General features: G+C 39.2%; 1 protein-coding gene across 3 annotated transcripts in view; it reads left to right on the top strand.

Moving 5' to 3' along the window:
* The first annotated feature begins 18001 nt into the window (after positions 1-18001).
* The window catches only part of LOC118765988 (asparagine-rich protein-like), a 35923-nt gene continuing 34124 nt past the window's right edge, over positions 18002-19800 (top strand). Inside the window, exons 1-2 of one of the 3 annotated variants that reach the window (XM_036508974.1) lie at positions 18002-18191; positions 18255-18373. In XM_036508974.1, the coding sequence (XP_036364867.1) occupies positions 18292-18373 (82 nt within the window). In that variant the 5' untranslated portion in view covers positions 18002-18191; positions 18255-18291. Of the gene's footprint in view, positions 18374-19800 lie in introns of all 3 variants that reach the window. The other 2 variants (XM_036508973.1, XM_036508975.1) reach the window with 2 other exon arrangements.

Raw genomic sequence — 19800 nt, 5'->3', positions numbered from 1 at the left:
CTTACTTAAACCTACCACCTCTACGCTAATAGCCCATTTTGACGGCTGTTGACGATTGCGCCCACCAACTCTCGATGGACTAACTTACTAACCCTCTTTCTGAATGCCCTGTCTATGGCTCATATCAATGTCGACCGTACAGATCACAAGTTTATGATCCGTGTAGCCGATGACTTTAAAACATGGACAACTTATACTACTTCTATTTACAGGCCTACAAAATACTCTATCTAGACACGATGAGGTTCGCCCATGTCTACAGTGGTGCATTTGCATTCGGGACATCCAGTCGGTACCTGTCAGCCAAATGGAAGAGACTGAGCAGGTTTGTGAGGCTTTTATTCCTCCCTCTCCTATCAGCTAGCCCCACGCTATCAAGGCGTGCATCCAAGACGGTGTTCCAGTCATCCACTGACATTAAAGAGAGAGACGTCCCAAGGAAAACCTCCAGCCGTCTGAAGAAATCTGGCTGCCTCGTAACGGCAGACGAAATACGGCTACGCATTTCGCCCGGCGTGCTACGGTTTCTACCAGCTTGCCGCCATTATTATTATTATTATTATTATTATTATATTATTATTATTATTATTATTATTATTATTATTATTATTAAGAATAATAATAATAATAATAATAATAATAATAATAATAACAATAAATTCTTTTATTGGCCACAAGGGCTCACATACAATACATTAAAACACATGCAACAACATAAAAGACAAAAACAGGACGATACAATGGGTTTTTGCGTGTACACAGTGTAATAACAATAAAAATTGAACGAATTAAAATTCCCAATAGGGGAGGCGCTTTAAGAATACACGTGGAAAAAAACCACGAAAGCCACGGGTGCCCGAACAATAGAGCAAGGGCCCTTTTCCTTTGATTCCCTTTTTACAGGTGCACGCTCAGAATTGGTTCTTTCACACTGGCCGTTCTTCCAACATTCACCCACCTTTCAACAAACTTGCTGCAAGGCAACACTTCCCTCTTCACTCTCAACTTCTTTTTCAAGTGGAACTTGAAAATGTTGATTAGGGCTTGGCCAAAGAGCAAAGTATCTGTCTTTAGCCCTTTCAAACGGGTCCACCATACTACCTCTTCCGCTACAGCCACCATTGCTTTCCCCTCCCAGCCAAAAGAGTGCGGCGGGGCAATCTTCACAATGGATTCAGCTGATAGCCGGATCCGTCCTACACGCGACAGAAGGTCAGTAATAATCGGGCACTGGACTAGGGAGTGCAGAACGGTTTCATCGTTCCGGGCGCACCTCGAGTATACCCAGCTGACAGCACTTCTGTGCTTGTAACGTTTATCCCGAACAGGCAGCGCCTCTCGGTAGCACTGCCAGGCAAGGGATTTCTGGAAGTTATCTATAGGCCCAAACCCGAAAGTTCTTCGAAACAGACCGGTCAGTTGACCTTCATCGACACCCAGAGTTTCCCCGAGAACGTCGACGCACTTTCCCTCCACTAGCCCTCTATAGAATGCTAGAGGGGAACTACCACCGACCGCATTGTCCGCCTGGCGGAGGGCTCCGAGCGCTTGATGACAGTCGAGGTGCCAAGCACCTCTCTTCGGTCTACGCCTAATCCAGGATTGCAGCTCAGTCAAAGAGACGAGCTGTGGAAAAGTGTCTCTTATAAACGGTGACCACACTTGCTCACCGTCAAGGAAACGCTGGAGATGTCGCAACCTCAGTGTATGCCTGCACATCAGCAACTACGGCATGCCCAGCTCTCCATTCAGCGGCTGTTGACAGCAGATGGAGCGCCTGACCAGTGGAACGCGCCCCTTCCACAGAAAGCAGAAGAGGTTGGTCAGCTAGCAAACAGGGCAAGGGACGACAGTCAAGCGGTAATAGATGATGGATGCGATATACGCATTCGCCATCTCCGCTCGTCCTTTCAAGGACAGCTTCCTCTCGGCCCATTTCAGAGTGAGATTGGCTACCCTGCTCGTCACCGCGTCCCAGTTTTTCTCCACCCGGAAGTCCGGACCAAACCAAACTCCGAGCAACTTAACGGGACCGTCTGTCCAGCACCCTACGACGCTATTGGACGGAATGGACTTGCCTCTCCAAGTGCCGAGTTGCAAACCCACTGACTTTTCCCCGTTAATTTTTGCTCCTGTCACCGCTTCATATTCCTGTAGTGTTTCGTCAATCAGGTCTATATGTCTGTTTCTCGACACCCTGACGGTGACATCATCGGCGTTAGCAGGCACACTTTTCCCGCATCCCAGATCACGCGGGACCTCCAAAGCCTCCAACTTCTGCAGTAATAATAATAATAAAACTGAGAAAAACAGCCTAGCGTGGTACATAAAAGAAGAAAAAAATGCCGTGGAACCCACTGTTAAAATACACGAAGAAGGCCGGCGTCATCAATACTGAAAACTGTGTAACTAAAGAAAAATTTAAACAAGAAATGAACATAAACAGATAAAACAGGGAAGGAAAAGAAAATGTACAGTTTGTGAAATTTTTTCCCCACGAGAGTTCCGGGCCCCAGTTATGAACTCATTTGCATACAGCCAATCATAGCTCAACGATCAAACTAATTTATAAGCGCAAAACAAGTGATGGGCGATAAGATAAGGTCTCTCGGGTAAGGAATGACCATGCTTCTTTTCTCTTTTAATAATACTTGTTGTTCTTGTTTTGACCATGGCTGCCTCTGCATAGTTATTTGTGTTGTTGTTTATTTTGTATAACAGTAATGGGAGAGGGTTGCTAGCACATCACCCTCTACCCATATTTTTCCCATCCACATCTTTACCATATGGGGCCCGCAATCTATCTAATTACTTGTCTCCTAAAATCATGCATAACTTGGCGATCGGTCGACTTCGAACACCGTTTTTCGTCTTTAGTTTACTTGGTACAATATGCTTGTTAACTCGACAACAAGATGAACTCTGATTGGCTGTATGCGAATGAGTTCATTACTGGGATCCGGAAGTCTCGTGGGAAAAATGTCACGGTCAATTTGCAAGATATTTGAAATATAGAGGATAAGGTGGCTATGGATGAGGAGGAGTGACCTGAAGATAGAGATATAAGAACTCATATGCACAGCTCAGGAACAAGCGTTAAGGACCAATTATATGAAATGCAGAATTGACAACGCTACCGGTAGCGAAAAACGCAAAATGTGTGCTGGGCGGGGTGAAACAGTATGGCACATCGTTAGCGAATGCCTGAAATTGGCAAAACGCAAATACAAAAGACGCCATGACAATGTGGAAAGAATGAGCTATTGGTAGCTCTGTGGAAATCACAGCCTACAAAGAGCAATGGCGTAGTATGCGCAAACCCCAGAAGGAGTCACCGAAAATGAGAACTGCAAAATCCTGTGGCATGTAATGATCCAGCGCAATCACCTGAGCAGACATCGGAAACCGGACATTGTCGTGGTGAATAAAAAAGAAAGAACATGTATGATAATCGACATAGCATGCTCGGTGGCAACATGATCAATGTGAATGAAGAAGGAAAAATAAACAACTATGACGATTGAAAGTGGGAAATACAAAGGTTGTGCCAATGAAGAGGGTAGACGTGATGCCAGTAGTAGTTGGTTCACTTGGAAGCATCAGCACTCAACTAGCAACATGGCTGATAAAGATCGGTGCAAGTGTGAAGGTATATCACCTAGAAAAATCAGCATTGCTTGAAACTGCAAGAATTCTTCGCAGGGTTCTAGCAGCATGACCAGTAAACGTGTATCTCCTTAGTCAGCTGGCTGTGGACAGCTGACACTTTCCATCAGATCCAGCAAAATAAGCTGTGAGTTTTCATATAATAATAATAATCATGGTAATAATAATAATGATAATAATAATAATAATAATAATAATAATAATAATAATAAGATAGCGCCAGCCTTGACAGCGGATGGACGTGTTCCTCACTGCTCTGACAGTTCGGTGGCTGAAAGCCATAGAAACACTAATATGGGCCAGTTTAGCAACGGGGAAAAATAACTCTCAAAGACTGGAACATCTACAATACCTCGTGAGTATTTGAAATCCTCTTCAAAGTGGGTTAAGAAATTTACAAATTTACATATCTGCAGCTTTCAAACATACATCCGATCGGCTTTAAAAACTTTAATACCCACAACTGCCTCTGTAAGCACCCTTTTTTTTTCTTCTCTCTAAAAACATCACGCTTTTCTTTTTGTGGACTTGCAAAACCCTAAAACTTTCTATGAAAATCTGACTTTTCTTTGCTTCCTCCCAGAATATTCAAATATAAATGTAAACATATACTCTTTATTGCAAAAACACACCTGTTCTTCTAACTGGACATACAAACATCTCTAGAGGGGTCAACTTCAACCTCCACAATATTACCTTGCACGAAATATTCAAACACTTTTTATTGCAATAACACAAACGCACATGGAAAAAATAATGATGCTAAGATTCTCTCTGGTCGAACACAGCTTCTCTATTCACAAATAATACTGAACAGCCCTTCAAAATAAGCACGAAATATACAAACACTTTTTATTGCAATAACACAAACGCACATGGAAAAAATAATGATGCTAAGATTCTCTCTGGTCGAACACAGCTTCTCTATTCACAAATAATACAGAACAGCCCTTCAAAATAAGTTGAGAAAATTTACAAATTTACATATCTACAGTTTTCAATCATACATTCGACCAGCTTTAAAAACTTTGATACCCACAATTGCCTCTGTAAACATCCTTTTTTTTTTCTTCTCTCTAAAAACATCACGCTTTTCTTTCTGTGGACTTACAAAACCCTAAAACTTTCTATGAAAATCTGATTTTTCTTTGCTTCCTCCCTGAATATTCAAATATAAATGTAAACATATACTTTTTATTGTAAAAACACACCTGTTCTTCTAACTGGACATACAAACATCTCTAGAAAAGTGAACTTCAACCTCCACAATATTACCTTACAGGAAATATACAAACACTTTTTATTGCAATAACACAAACGCACATGGAAAAAAAAAATGATGATGCTAAGATTCTCTCTGGTCGTACACAACTTCTCTATTCACAAACAATACAGAACAGCCCTTCCTTAATTTTTCTTAAGCCTAATAGTAGTAAACATCTGAACTTTTTTTGACCGATAGGACCCCACCTAAAAAAAAAAAGTATATATATCACTGATGGTGATGATGATAATAATGATAGTAATAGTGCTGATAATCTATCTATCTATCTACACACACACACTCAAAAAGTTCAACCAACACAAAGAAAGTATTATTTGACAGGCAAGAACTCTGGTGTTGAAGACAGTCAGCCAGCCAACCACCAAGCCAGCCAACGAGACAGACAGACACTACTGTGATGGTGATAATGATAAAAAAAACAAAAATAACAATAATAAAATACTGCTGTGACTACACATAAAACAATATCATTGATGATGATGGTGGTGATGGTGATGGTGATGATGATAATGATGATGGTAATGGTGGTGATAATGATGATAGTGATGGTAATGGTGATGATAATAACAATAATAAGCCGACTACGGCTGCTATAATGGTACAATTATAATTGTAACGGCAATGATGGCCGTCTCCCCACGAGCCAATCAAAGCTAAAAAATGATAACATTATCGTAGCACCAAAATGTTTTTGGAAACTAAAAGGAAAACTAAATCAGTATACCAAATCGCTTGTCCTATGGTTAATCTGGAAGCGCGTCCCCCAGGGAAGAGCCAGCCTGGGATCGAAAAGTCATCAACTGGCACAAACTCTTCTCCGAATACGGACATGGATTTTCACTTGAACGGGAAATCCCCCAACTCGAGCCCTCCAAGTTCACCACCACAACCACCACAGAAAGAAAAATGTAAGCGGAACAAATGGACCCGAGAAGAGTATAAAGAAGTAATATACGCTTATTACTATGCATTAGGTAGGCCATCTCAATAGAGACACACCGCAAACTATTACAGTATATGGAGAACACGGAATCAAGACAGTAGGCCCTATTTGGACGAGAACAAATTAGCAAATGTGAGGAGGGATATCCTTAGAAATAACAGACTCACAGACAGTGAAATAAGCGCGATCAAGCACGCAACGGAAAATGACATAAATATAAGACACAAAGGAAATGAAGAATCAGATGAACAGTATAGCCCGCCACGAGGCTTAATTGAAAGACTGCCATCTGACCAAAGTACGCAAAGTCCTGAAGATACAAGAAATTCTATTGTACCTGTTAAAGATAGCCAGGAAAACGAAAAAACAACAGTAACTGAAGATCTCGCATTTGCTGAAGAACACAGAGAGTCTATGGCAGAAATGAGGCAGAAAATCCTGAATACGCTTGAAGTTGTAAGACATACAAGTATGAATGATAGAGAACCACTTCATAAACTCTCAAATACAAACCAAAATAAAAAACAAATCCAAATTGGCAACTATGTTACAAATGAAATAATACAAGAATTAAAACCTGATTTTACTGAGTTAAATGAAATTATTTACGCTTCTGCTAGGGCAATTGAAACCAGCTGTGTGCCCCCGAAAAAACAAAGAAAACAAAACCTGGGAAGAAATCAAACCTGGAGAAGTAAAATTGAAAAAGAGATTGAATTTATGAGAGGGGAAATATCAATATTAAATGAACTAATATGTGGAAATGATGTAAGATCCAGAACAGGAAGAAAGATGAAGAGAAAATTTGGATCCTCACCAAGAGAAGAACTGATATCAATAAAAGAAACGCTGAAACAAAAAGTCCTAGCAAAAGCCCAAAGAATACGAAGATTTGAGAAGAGAAACAAGTTTTACAAGCAAAATAAGCTGTTCACATCCAATGCCAAAAAATTCTACAGAGAAATAGGGAAGGAGAAAGTAACCGTTAAAGACACCCCCTCCCATGGAAGAAGTTCAAAACTTTTGGAAAAGGACTTGGAGTGACAAGAAGACGTACAACATAAATGCAGACTGGATTATACAAACTGAAGGATCCTACCAAAATTTACAACAACAAGCATGGGAAGACATCACAATAGCAGACCTAAGAAAGGCACTCACGAAGGCCCATAATTGGAAATACCCCGGTAAAGATAGGGTGCCGAATTTCTGGCTCGCATCGCTCCCATGCGCACACGGTAAGCTAGTTCAGCTGCTCAATGGAATTATGAGAGACCCAAAGAAAACACCTGAATGGTTAGCAAGTGGCATTACTTACCTACTCCCAAAGAATAACGAAACCAACCTTCCAAAAAACTATCGGCCTATAACCTGTCTATCCACCACGTATAAAATCCTAACATCTATCCTGGCGGAGAAAACATATGCATTCATGGAGAAGAACGATATTTTCCCCATTGAACAAAAAGGGTGCCGTCGAGGCTCTTACGGATGCAAAGATCAACTGCTAATCAATCGTATGATCCTTGAGAACTGTCACAACAAGCGCAGAAATCTCAGCACCGCATGGATTGACTATAAAAAGGCCTTCGACAGTATACCGCATCCATGGATCTTGAGATCGCTGGACATCTTCAAAATTTCCCCTGTGATTTCAAACTTCCTGAAGCACAATATGTCGTTGTGGAATACGAATCTCCAATTATACCACTCTAATGGAGTACTTGCCTCAGAAAATATAAACATTAACTGTGGAATTTTTCAAGGTGACTCAATTTCACCTTTAATATTTTGCATAGCCCTAATACCCCTTACAAGTGAATTAAACAGAACAGGGTATGGGTATAAAATTGCCAATAAAAAAATAAGCCATCTATTTTATATGGATGACTTAAAACTTTATGGTAAAGACAATAATGAACTTGAAGGCCTATTGCGCACCGTGAAAGCATTCAGCGATGACATCGGGATGGAGTTTGGACTTGAGAAGTGTGCCAAGGCCACTTTCCAGAAAGGGAAAGTGAAGACCCCAAATTCAGTCGTGTTAGATGTTGACACAGTCATAAGAGAGCTTGAGCAAGAACAAACATACAAATATTTAGGGATAAATGAAGGCTCTGGTATTCAGCATGCAAGCATGAAAGAGAAAATCAGGAAGGAATGTTATAGGAGAGTTCGTGCAGTCCTGAAATCTGAACTAAATGCACGTAACAAAGTGTTAGCTATAAATTCCTTAGCAGTTCCAGTTGTTACTTATAGCTACAATGTGTTGAACTGGAATATGAGCGAAGTAAAGAATATAGATAGGAAAATACGCAAGCTGCTGAGTTGTAATAGGATGCACCACCCAAAGGCAGACGTAGATCGCCTTTACCTTCCCAGAGCCCAAGGAGGTCGAGGCCTGATCCAATTTGAACTAGCTTACAAAACAACCACAATTGGACTGGCCAAATATCTCGAAATATCGAATGACTGGATGCTAAAGCTCGTGGAAAATCACGAGAGACGAAAGAAGCTTCATTCTATCATAAAGGAAAGCAAAAAATTTGCTATTGATCTCGTGCAGGATACCCAAACTGAACAACCCGAGGGAAGTACGGCAACTATTGTTACAAAGAAGGTGAAAATGATGGCAATGAAAAAAGCGCACGAGCAATTGGCTGATAGGTGGGAGGAGAAACCTCTGCACGGCAAATATGTGACCCGCAGCAAACAAGCTGATGTTGACCAGAAGCAAACCCATCAGTGGCTACGGAGCTCAGGGCTGAAAGCAGAGAGCGAAGGTTTCATCCTGGCTGCTCAAGATCAAAGCCTATTAACCCGGAACTACCAGGCCAATGTGATGAAAAATGGAGCAGACCCAAAATGCCGATTCTGCAACGACATGATTGAAACAGTGGACCACCTAATCTCTGTATGTAAAGTCTTAGCACCAGTGGAGTATAAATTAAGACATGACAGAGTTGGCCAATATCTCCACTGGCTAATAAGTCGGCATTACAATATCAAAACTGCCGACAAGTGGTATAATCACCACCCTGAGGCTGTAACTGAAGGAGAAAATGTAACCATTCTGTGGGACTTTCCAGTACATACAGACCGAACCATCAAGGCCAATAAACCATATATTGTTGTGAAAGACCAAAACAATAAAGTTTGCTTATTGATCGACATGAGCATCCCCTGTGATCATAATATCTCAGCGAAGAGTTTGACAAGCTCAGAAAATATAAAGACCTACTCATTGAAATTGAGAAAATGTGGCATCTCAAGGCGGTTACAATACCAGTGATCGTAGGAGCACTAGGAATGATCAAGAAGGGAACCGAAAATTATATGAGAATGATCCCTGGCTTACCATCCCTGCAAGAAGTGCAAAAGATTGTCTTAACTGGTACATCACACGTATTGAGAAGAGCATTGTCGATGTGAGAACTGTTACTGCTCATGTATTTTAATTTAACTTGAAAAAAAAAATTTTTTTAAATTAACGAACAACTGAGTTTGGTTTAATGGCCTACCAATGTATACTATGAGTTTCTTTGCCCTAAGAGTCGGGAAGACACTCGGCAAGAAATGGAAGCAAATTTGAAAGAAGAAAAAAAAAGTAATAATAATAATAATAAAATAATAATAATAATAATAATAATAATAATAATAATAATAATAATAATAAACAGGCACAGAAAAAGCTAAGCGCATGAAAACCCGTGCTAAATCTGCGGCCTTAGATATTCTGAATGATAAATGGCAAGAAAAACCTCTCTATGGCAAATACCCAAAGAGAGCAAAGCCCTGACCCATCAATGGCTAATGGCCTCTGGCTTAAAATCTGAAACAGAGGGGTTTATCATAGCAGCTCAAGATCAATGCCTACCAACAAGAAACTACCAGGCCAACATATTAAAGATCAGAAGCAGTCCAACGTGTCGTGTATGCCAGCAACAAAATGAAACCATTGATCATGTGGTCTCCAAGTGCAGTCTTCTAGCGCCTACAGAGTATCTCAACAGGCACGATAGAGCTGCACAATATATTCACTGGATAATCTGCAAAAACCTGGATTTGCCCCATGATAAAAACTGGTGGGAACACAAACAACTCCCAGTGCTTGAAAATGACCACATCTCACTCCTCTGGAACTTCACCATTCAAACTGACAGAAAGATAGATGCAAATAGGCCAGACATCATATTGAAAGACTTCAGACAAAAATCACGTCTCCTCATTGATATGACTGTCCCAATCGATATAAACGTATCTGTCAAGACCTACCAAAAACTGAACAAGTATAAAGATCTTGAAATAGAAATTAGCAAAATGTGGAGCCTGAAGACTAAAACAATACCTGTTGTCATAGGTGCCCTGGGAATGATAGCAAAAGGGGCTGATAGCTACCTAGCTCAGATACCAGGAAACCCAAAAATGGCAGAAATTCAAAAGATAGTGCTCATGGTAACTGCTCATATCCTACGCAAAATACTTTATGTAATCTCAAGGTTTAAAACAAACATAATTTTCGGTTTTTAAAAAAAATTGTTTTTTTAGACATTCATTAGTACAACCCCCCCCCCAAAAAAAAAATATATGGCACACTAGGCATAACAACAACATGAACTTCCAACCTGTTGTCTCTTGATGTCTCTGGGTGAGACTTGGAGCCAACTTGTACAAATATAAAGCAAAAGTCAAACATAGAATAATAATAATAACAACAAGAACAACAAGAGCAATAATGATTAATAATAATAATAATAATAATAATAACAAAGCTCGCTAGGCATGCAAGACTCCAGGAGCTCCGACAAATAATCCAAGATTGGTTAAGAAAAATAGAAGGCCAAGAGAACATAAAAAGAACTACAGAAATGCTAAAGAAAATAGTTAAGGAAATATCTAAATTAGAAGAGCCCAGGACGAATGAGATGCAAGGTTATTGAATAAGAAGCTGCGCAGGCTACATGAAAGGATAGCGCAACACCTAGATGAGTGCTTGAAAGAAGATGCAGTACCCAGCTGGATGACAAAGGGAAAGACATTGTTAGGCGGCAAGGATCAGATAAAGGGTAATATTGCATCCAACTTTCAACCAATAACGTATCTTCCGCTAATGTGGAAACTATGTCAAGTACTCTGGCCAATGATCTGTATAGATACTTAGAAAAAAGTGGGCTTCTAGCTATTAAACAGAAAGGATGTCGAAAGAAGAGCGGGAAACGAAAGATCAGCTGTTAATTGATAATCTAATTATCAGAAACCGCAAGAGAAGATACCACAACCCTGAATATGGCATAGACTGACTATCGTAAAACATACGATATGATACCACACTCCTGGATTACAAAAGCCACGGAAGTATATGGAGTTGCAGAAAACATAAGAAACCTTATATGGAACAATATGAAATGCTGGAGAACTGAATCAACAGCAGGGAATCAGGTAATAGGAGACCTGAAAATCAAGAGAGGAATTTTCCATGGGAACAGTGTGTCCCCAGTGATCCCCTGAGTGAAATACCACAGAAGACAAAGTTGGGGTACGATATGGGAAGAGAAAGGGAAGACTAAACCACTTGCTATTCATGGATGACTTGAAGTTGTATACAAAATGGGAGACAGAACTGGACAGCCTAGTCCAGTCTGTGCGGATTTTCTTGAATATCAAGACGGAGTTTCGACGTTCAAAATGTGCTGGGATGTGATGAGACGAGGATAGCTGTCAGGAGAGAAGGCATATGTATGCCAAGTGGTGAAATGACGAAGGGAATGAACCAACTTGTACAAATATAAAGCAAAAGTCAAACATAGAATAATAATAATAACAACAAGAACAACAAGAGCAATAATGATTAATAATAATAATAAATAATAATAATAACAAAGCTCGCTAGGCATGCAAGACTCCAGGAGCTCCGACAAATAATCCAAGATTGGTTAAGAAAAATAGAAGGCCAAGAGAACATAAAAAGAACTACAGAAATGCTAAAGAAAATAGTTAAGGAAATATCTAAATTAGAAGAGCCCAGGACCGAATGAGATGCAAGGTTATTGAATGAAGAAGCTGCGCAGGCTACATGAAAGGATAGCGCAACACCTAGATGAGTGCTTGAAAGAAGATGCAGTACCCAGCTGGATGACAAAGGGAAAGACATTGTTAGGCGGCAAGGATCAGATAAAGGGTAATATTGCATCCAACTTTCAACCAATAACGTATCTTCCGCTAATGTGGAAACTATGTCAAGTACTCTGGCCAATGATCTGTATAGATACTTAGAAAAAAGTGGGCTTCTAGCTATTAACAGAAAGGATGTCGAAAGAAGAGCGGGAAACGAAAGATCAGCTGTTAATTGATAATCTAATTATCAGAAACCGCAAGAGAAGATACACAACCCTGAATATGGCATAGACTGACTATCGTAAAACATACGATATGATACCACACTCCTGGATTACAAAGCCACGGAAGTATATGGAGTTGCAGAAAACATAAGAAACCTTATATGGAACAATATGAAATGCTGGAGAACTGAATCAACAGCAGGGAATCAGGTAATAGGAGACCTGAAAATCAAGAGAGGAATTTTCCATGGGAACAGTGTGTCCCCAGTGATCCCCTTGAGTGAAATACCACAGAAGACAAAGTTGGGGTACGATATGGGAAGAGGAAAGGGAAGACTAAACCACTTGCTATTCATGGATGACTTGAAGTTGTATACAAAATGGGAGACAGAACTGGACAGCCTAGTCCAGTCTGTGCGGATTTTCTTGAATATCAAGACGGAGTTTCGACGTTCAAAATGTGCTGGGATGGTGATGAGACGAGGATAGCTTGTCAGGAGAGAAGGCATATGTATGCCAAGTGGTGAAATGACGAAGGGAATTGAACCAACTTGTACAAATATAAAGCAAAAGTCAAACATAGAATAATAATAATAACAACAAGAACAACAAGAGCAATAATGATTAATAATAATAATAATAATAATAATAATAACAAAGCTCGCTAGGCATGCAAGACTCCAGGAGCTCCGACAAATAATCCAAGATTGGTTAAGAAAAATAGAAGGCCAAGAGAACATAAAAAGAACTACAGAAATGCTAAAGAAAATAGTTAAGGAAATATCTAAATTAGAAGAGCCCAGGACCGAATGAGATGCAAGGTTATTGAATGAAGAAGCTGCGCAGGCTACATGAAAGGATAGCGCAACACCTAGATGAGTGCTTGAAAGAAGATGCAGTACCCAGCTGGATGACAAAGGGAAAGACATTGTTAGGCGGCAAGGATCAGATAAAGGGTAATATTGCATCCAACTTTCAACCAATAACGTATCTTCCGCTAATGTGGAAACTATGTCAAGTACTCTGGCCAATGATCTGTATAGATACTTAGAAAAAAGTGGGCTTCTAGCTATTAAACAGAAAGGATGTCGAAAGAAGAGCGGGAAACGAAAGATCAGCTGTTAATTGATAATCTAATTATCAGAAACCGCAAGAGAAGATACACAACCCTGAATATGGCATAGACTGACTATCGTAAAACATACGATATGATACCACACTCCTGGATTACAAAAGCCACGGAAGTATATGGAGTTGCAGAAAACATAAGAAACCTTATATGGAACAATATGAAATGCTGGAGAACTGAATCAACAGCAGGGAATCAGGTAATAGGAGACCTGAAAATCAAGAGAGGAATTTTCCATGGGAACAGTGTGTCCCCAGTGATCCCCTTGAGTGAAATACCACAGAAGACAAAGTTGGGGTACGATATGGGAAGAGGAAAGGGAAGACTAAACCACTTGCTATTCATGGATGACTTGAAGTTGTATACAAAATGGGAGACAGAACTGGACAGCCTAGTCCAGTCTGTGCGGATTTTCTTGAATATCAAGACGGAGTTTCGACGTTCAAAATGTGCTGGGATGGTGATGAGACGAGGATAGCTTGTCAGGAGAGAAGGCATATGTATGCCAAGTGGTGAAATGACGAAGGGAATTGAACCTGAATCCAGTTATAAATACCTGGGGATACTTGAAGCAGATGGAATAACACACCACGGCATGAAAGAAAAGAAAGAGTACCTGCGGTGAGTGAGAAAAATATTGGCTTCAAAGCATAATTTCGGCAATAAGCTCACGCGCAGGTCCATTACTTTGGTATGGTGCTGGAATCCTGAAGTGAATAGAGGAGCTAAAGGTGTTGGATAAGAAAACAAGAAAGCTCCTAACGATGCATGAAACGCATCATCCACGTGCAGACACTGATCGCCTTTACACGAAGTGAGCAAATGGAGAAAGGGGACTGACAAATGTGGAAGACTGCGTACGTATCGAAATTGGGAGTTTAATGAGATACCTATCTCAAAATAAAGAAACCTTGCTAGTGTCAGTTAGGAACAAGGAAGTATTGAAAGCAGAGAAAAAAGGAAAAACAACGGAAGAAGTATAAAGAAGGCATGAAGAAGCATCACGCAACAACAATGGATTACACAATCAATTTCATATTGCCACTGCAGATGTTGGGAAACATTGGCGGCATTGGCTGAGTAAAAGAACACTGAACAAAAAAAGACCAAGAGCACTATACTGGCAGTGGAAGGCCAAGCTTTGGCCGTGAACTGGAGGGTCAACTTTGGGAATGGGCAAGAGTTTCCGCTATGTCACATCTGTAATAGAGTGGATGAAACGATTGTCCATATCACAAACGAATGCCCTAGACTTTCCCAAAACTGCTTACAAGTTGTGGCGACACGATGAGGTAGCGAAAGTGCTACGATGGAAACTATGTGAAGAGTGGGGGATAGGGAGAGGCAAGAAGTAAGATGAGCACAAACCGCAGAGAGTGGCGAAGCTGGAGACTTGCAAAATCCTCTGGGATTTCCCAATCAAAACAGATCAGGAGCTAGAGCGTAACAAACCGGACCTAGAGGAGGTGGACAAGATGCACTACATGTGCTATATAGTTGATGTTGCGTGCCTCTTTGACCCACGAATAAAGTCAAGAAAGAAGACGTAAACATAGGTAAATACAACCCTTTTAAGTACGAAATAGCCCGGCTATAGAAAATAAAGAAGGTGCAGGCTGTGCTAATTACTGTTGGGTCCTCGAGGACAGTATCAGAAGGCATCAAGAGGAATATAAAGGAAATCGGAATAGATTTTTCAGTAGAACTGTTACAAAAAGTTTGCTTCCTTGGCACAGCCAGCACAATCAGTTAAGTATTAGATAGTTGAAAGAACAAATAGCAAGTATATTTTGTGGGCTGCAGGCAGTAAGCCGCTACACATGCAAGATTCCAGGAGTTCCTACAAAACCTAATATAATAATAAAAATGATAGCTACAACAACAAGAACAACAACAATAATAATAATAACACAGACAGACTGTATGTACCAAGAAAAAAAAAAGGGAAAAGGACTGATTTGATGCGAACACAGCGTTGCGTTAGAGCAGAAGAAAACACCATAGAATGGTACGTGAAAAATGCCACAGAACCACTATTACTGGAAGTAAGAAGGTCAGGCTTGTGTCGGGTGAAAGATTGCAAAGATAAAGCGCTGTACAAGCACTTGAGAATGAATGAAACAGAAAATAGGTGGATAAAGAAAAGAATATATGGACAATTTCATAGGGATGTTGAAGATAAGACAGACAGAGAAAAAAGATGGCTATGGATGACTAAAAGTGAATTAAAACCGGAAACGGAGACTCTAATCTGTGCAGCCTAAGAGCAAGCATTCAGAACCAGTTACATCAAATACAGAATACACAACACACCAGAAAGTGATAAGTACAGAATTTGTGGACAAAATGGTGAAACCGTATGGCATATTACCAACCAATGTATGCCACTAGCCCAGAAAGAATATAAGAGACGTCATATAGCAAGGATTGTCCACGGGACACCTTACAACAAGTATGGAGTTGACAGAGCAAAAACGTCTAAATCTGAAGGCATCATCGAAAATGATAATGCAAAGATCCTATGGGATTTTATGATTCAGTGCGACTATGAAGTTCGAAAAATAAGAGGCGATAACAATTCAAAATTAAAGAAATTTAAACTTAATGTAGGAACGTGAACAACCAACGTCCACACATTAATGGAATGACATCATTAGTCTTTAAGTTTCAATTTTATAACAGGCGAAAAGAAAAAGACAGAAAAAAACGAGAAAAGAAAAAAGAAAAGGGAAAAGAATATTTAATCAAACAGTTTGATTAAAATTCTCCTATTTCCATTAACGTGTGGACGCTGGTTGCTCTCGTTCATACTTTAAATTTGAATTTCTATAATTTTGAACTTTTATCACCTCTTATTTTGAATTTGACAAAGACAGAATTATCGTTCAACCAATTACATATCTACTACAATCGAATCGTGCTCATAATAATAATAATAATAATAATAATAATAATAATAATAATAATAATAATAATAATAATAATGCATAGATAAGTGTGCAATATTAGTCATGAGAAGAGGACTGGTAGTCAACAACAAAGGCACCCAATTGCCAGATGGCCAGACATTAAAATCAATGAAAGGAGGAGAAAGTTATAAATATCTAGGAGTATTAGAATCTGACAGAGTACTAACTACAGAAATGAAAACGAAAATTGAGACGGAGTACATCACAAGGGAGAAGAAGCTAAAGAAATCAAAGCTAAATGGTCCGAATCTAGTGGAAGCTGTAAATATTTGGGCAGTATCATCACTCAGATGCTCAATAGTTTTTGTAGACTGGACAAAAAGTGAATTAGCAAAGTTAGACAGAAGAACTAGGAAGGAATTCAATATGAATGGAGTACTCGACCCAAGAACAGGAGTAGCAAGATTATACCTACCTAGAAAGGAAGGCAGAAGAAAGTTAATAGCAGTAGAAGACTGCATGGAGTTAGCTAGAGTAGATATAGACTCTTATGTAGGTAATAGTGAAGAAAGTTTATTAAAAGCTGCTAGAGTCACAGCAAGATATAGGGAAGCCAAAAACCCAAAACAAAGTTAAAAATCGGAAAAAAAAGAACAGAAATTATCTGGCTGGCAGGAGAAGGCGTTACATGGTAGATTCCTAAAGATAGTTGCTGCAAATAGTTGTAGTGAGACATGGTTATGGTTACAGAAAGGAAAGCTGAAAAGGGAGACAGAAAGTTTGTTAGTAGCTGCACAACATCAAGCATTTAGGACTAACTGGATAAAAGCCAAGTTGGATAAAAACCATTAGATTCCCAATGTAGATTATGCAAAGCAAAAATGGAAAGCGTTGTTCATATAGTAAGTGAATGTAGCATCTTGGCACAGAAAGAATATAAGAAAAGACATGGCAATATGTTGAAATCTAGGATTTGACCACACTGATAAATGGTATGAATATGAACGTAGTAAAGTACTAGAAAGTAAGAAATACAAGATGTTGTGGAACTTTAACATTCAGACTGACGGAGTAATAGAAGTTAGAAGGCCTGATTACAGTCCCAAATGATGAAAAAATAATATGAGAGGTATAGAAAAAATAGCAAATACCAGGACTTAGCTATTGAATTAAAGAGACTATGAAAAGTGCGGGTAAAACATATCCCAGTAGTTATAGGTGCATGGGGAACTATCACTAAAAATCTGAACAGATGGATAGAAGAAATAGGCATAAAACCCAGTTTAGTACAGCTGTAGAAAACAGTGTTATTGAGGACAGTTAGGATAATTAGGAGGGTTCTTGGCATCTAAGGCTACTTGTTGTAGGCAGATGTTAGGATTCTTTGCTTTTCCATCAGTCTAATCTGTTTAGTGTATATGAAAATAATAATAATAACCTTACTAGCAGTAACAGCAATTACAATCTTTATATGTACATACATTACTAAACGTGGACGAAAACATGCATGTTATGGGACAAGGGAAGGACAAAAGGAGAGAAAGAGAAGGAGAGAGAGAGAGAGAGAGAGAGAGAGAGAGAGAGAGAGAGAAGTGAGTGAAAAGCGAAAGAATGAGTGAGTGGGAGAGAAAGTAAAATATGTACACATCCAATAAATTAACGACAGACCCATCGATAAGGTATTCAACTTGTATAAAATTTAAATTAGAAACTCATTAGGTCACATGGATAGCTTCAGTTTTTATTATTTTATGGTATTTCTTCACTGTGAAAGGACACAATGAGAAAAAGGTTTGCCTTTTCATGCTGTCAAACTGCTTTGACACTCCCCAATCAATGATTCACGTGTTTGTGCGGATGGTTCCTTCAGCATAAAAAGGTTCAGCTTAAACAAGAGTTAGCATTCATAACGAAGCCTTGCGACAACGTTTTATCCTATTTGGAGAAATCAAAAACTTCATCGGAAAGAGCAAATCTGTAAAGAAACAACGTAACGAATACAAGCAAACAATCACATCAACATGAATTACACTTTTGTAGTCATCTTTCTGGTTTGTTTGATAGGATGTGACGCGCAAGTTTACACAGATCAGGATTTAGTCAGTGAGTATATTTAATATATGCATTTGTGTATGCGTGTATATGTATGTATGTATGTGTGTATGTATGTATATTTAAGAGATACCACATGCTAGAAGTAGCAGCCATAACTTCACTCTAAAACCACCTTTTTTTTTTTGCTAGTTTATTCTGTCTCTTCGACTTCTCTCTTGGTGCTGTATAAACATTTAATGTGGTTTTAGAGTCAAGATTTGGCTGCTATTTCTAGCATGGTGGTATCTCTTAGATACCCTTAATTATAATTTTAATAATAATCATTACCTTTGAAGTTTTTATTCCCATGCTGGCCACCTGATAACATCAGTATTTTATATAACGATCTTATCCATATTTATATAAATTTATATATATATATATATACATATATATATACTAATATTCACTGATATTCAATTCTGTTGTTGCAATAAAAGGTGTGTTTACGTATTTGGGTAATATATTATTATTATTATTATTATTATTATTATTATTATTATTATTATTATATTATTATTATTATTATTATTATTATTATGTTATAATTATTAAAGGTAGCAAGCTCGCAGAACCGTTACCGCGCCGGACGAAATGCTTAGAGGCATTTCGTCCGCCTTTACGTTCTATAATAAATCTCTGAGCGAGGTATAAACAGTAGCTGCACGACATCGTGAAATATATTTGCCACCTAAATGTGGTTAACCCTTAAGGGTTGATGCTACTGTAGCTTGAAGCCCAAAGAAGACATTTCCACTATATGGCTATTGGCAGTGTGCATTGGGAACCATTTCACATTGCCAGCCGGTGGTTGTCACACGCCGATGACTGATAAATACCCAGAAACTCTGGTCCGTGTGTACCATGTCAGGCTGGAGATGGGAAGGATGACTTCCTTTTGCAAATACTGATAGGGCACAGAGAGTGTGTCAATAACCAAATGGAGGGGATGTCTTCCTGGGGCTACAAGCTACAGTAGCATCAACCCTTAAGGGCTAGCCACATTTAGGTGGAAAATATATTTCACGATGTCGGGCAACTACTGTTTATACCTCGCTCAGAGATTTATTATTATTATTATTATTATTATTATTATTATTATTATTATTATTATTATTATTATTATTATTATGGCTAAAATCAATGCCGACAAGTCTATAGGATTGCGACTGGGCACTTGGAGAGGCAGATCGATGCCCGTCGGACGCTGGACTGACGGATCAGTGCAACTATTCAGGATCTGGTTTGGTCCCAACCTCCAGGTGGATAAGAATTGGGAAGAGGTGACGAATAGGGTGACCTCTCTTACCCAGAAATGGGCACAGAGGAAGTTGTCCCTGAAAGGTGCCTACATCGCCTCTGTCATTATTTATCGTCTGACCGTTGTGTCTTGTGCATGTTACTGCTTGATTAGATTGGAGCGTATCCTGTTTTTT

This window comes from Octopus sinensis, linkage group LG14 (assembly GCF_006345805.1).
Source record: "Octopus sinensis linkage group LG14, ASM634580v1, whole genome shotgun sequence".
NCBI classification, from domain to species: Eukaryota; Metazoa; Mollusca; class Cephalopoda; order Octopoda; family Octopodidae; genus Octopus; species Octopus sinensis.
Note: the sequence above shows the minus strand (reverse complement) of the source record. Positions and strands in the feature narration are given on the sequence as shown.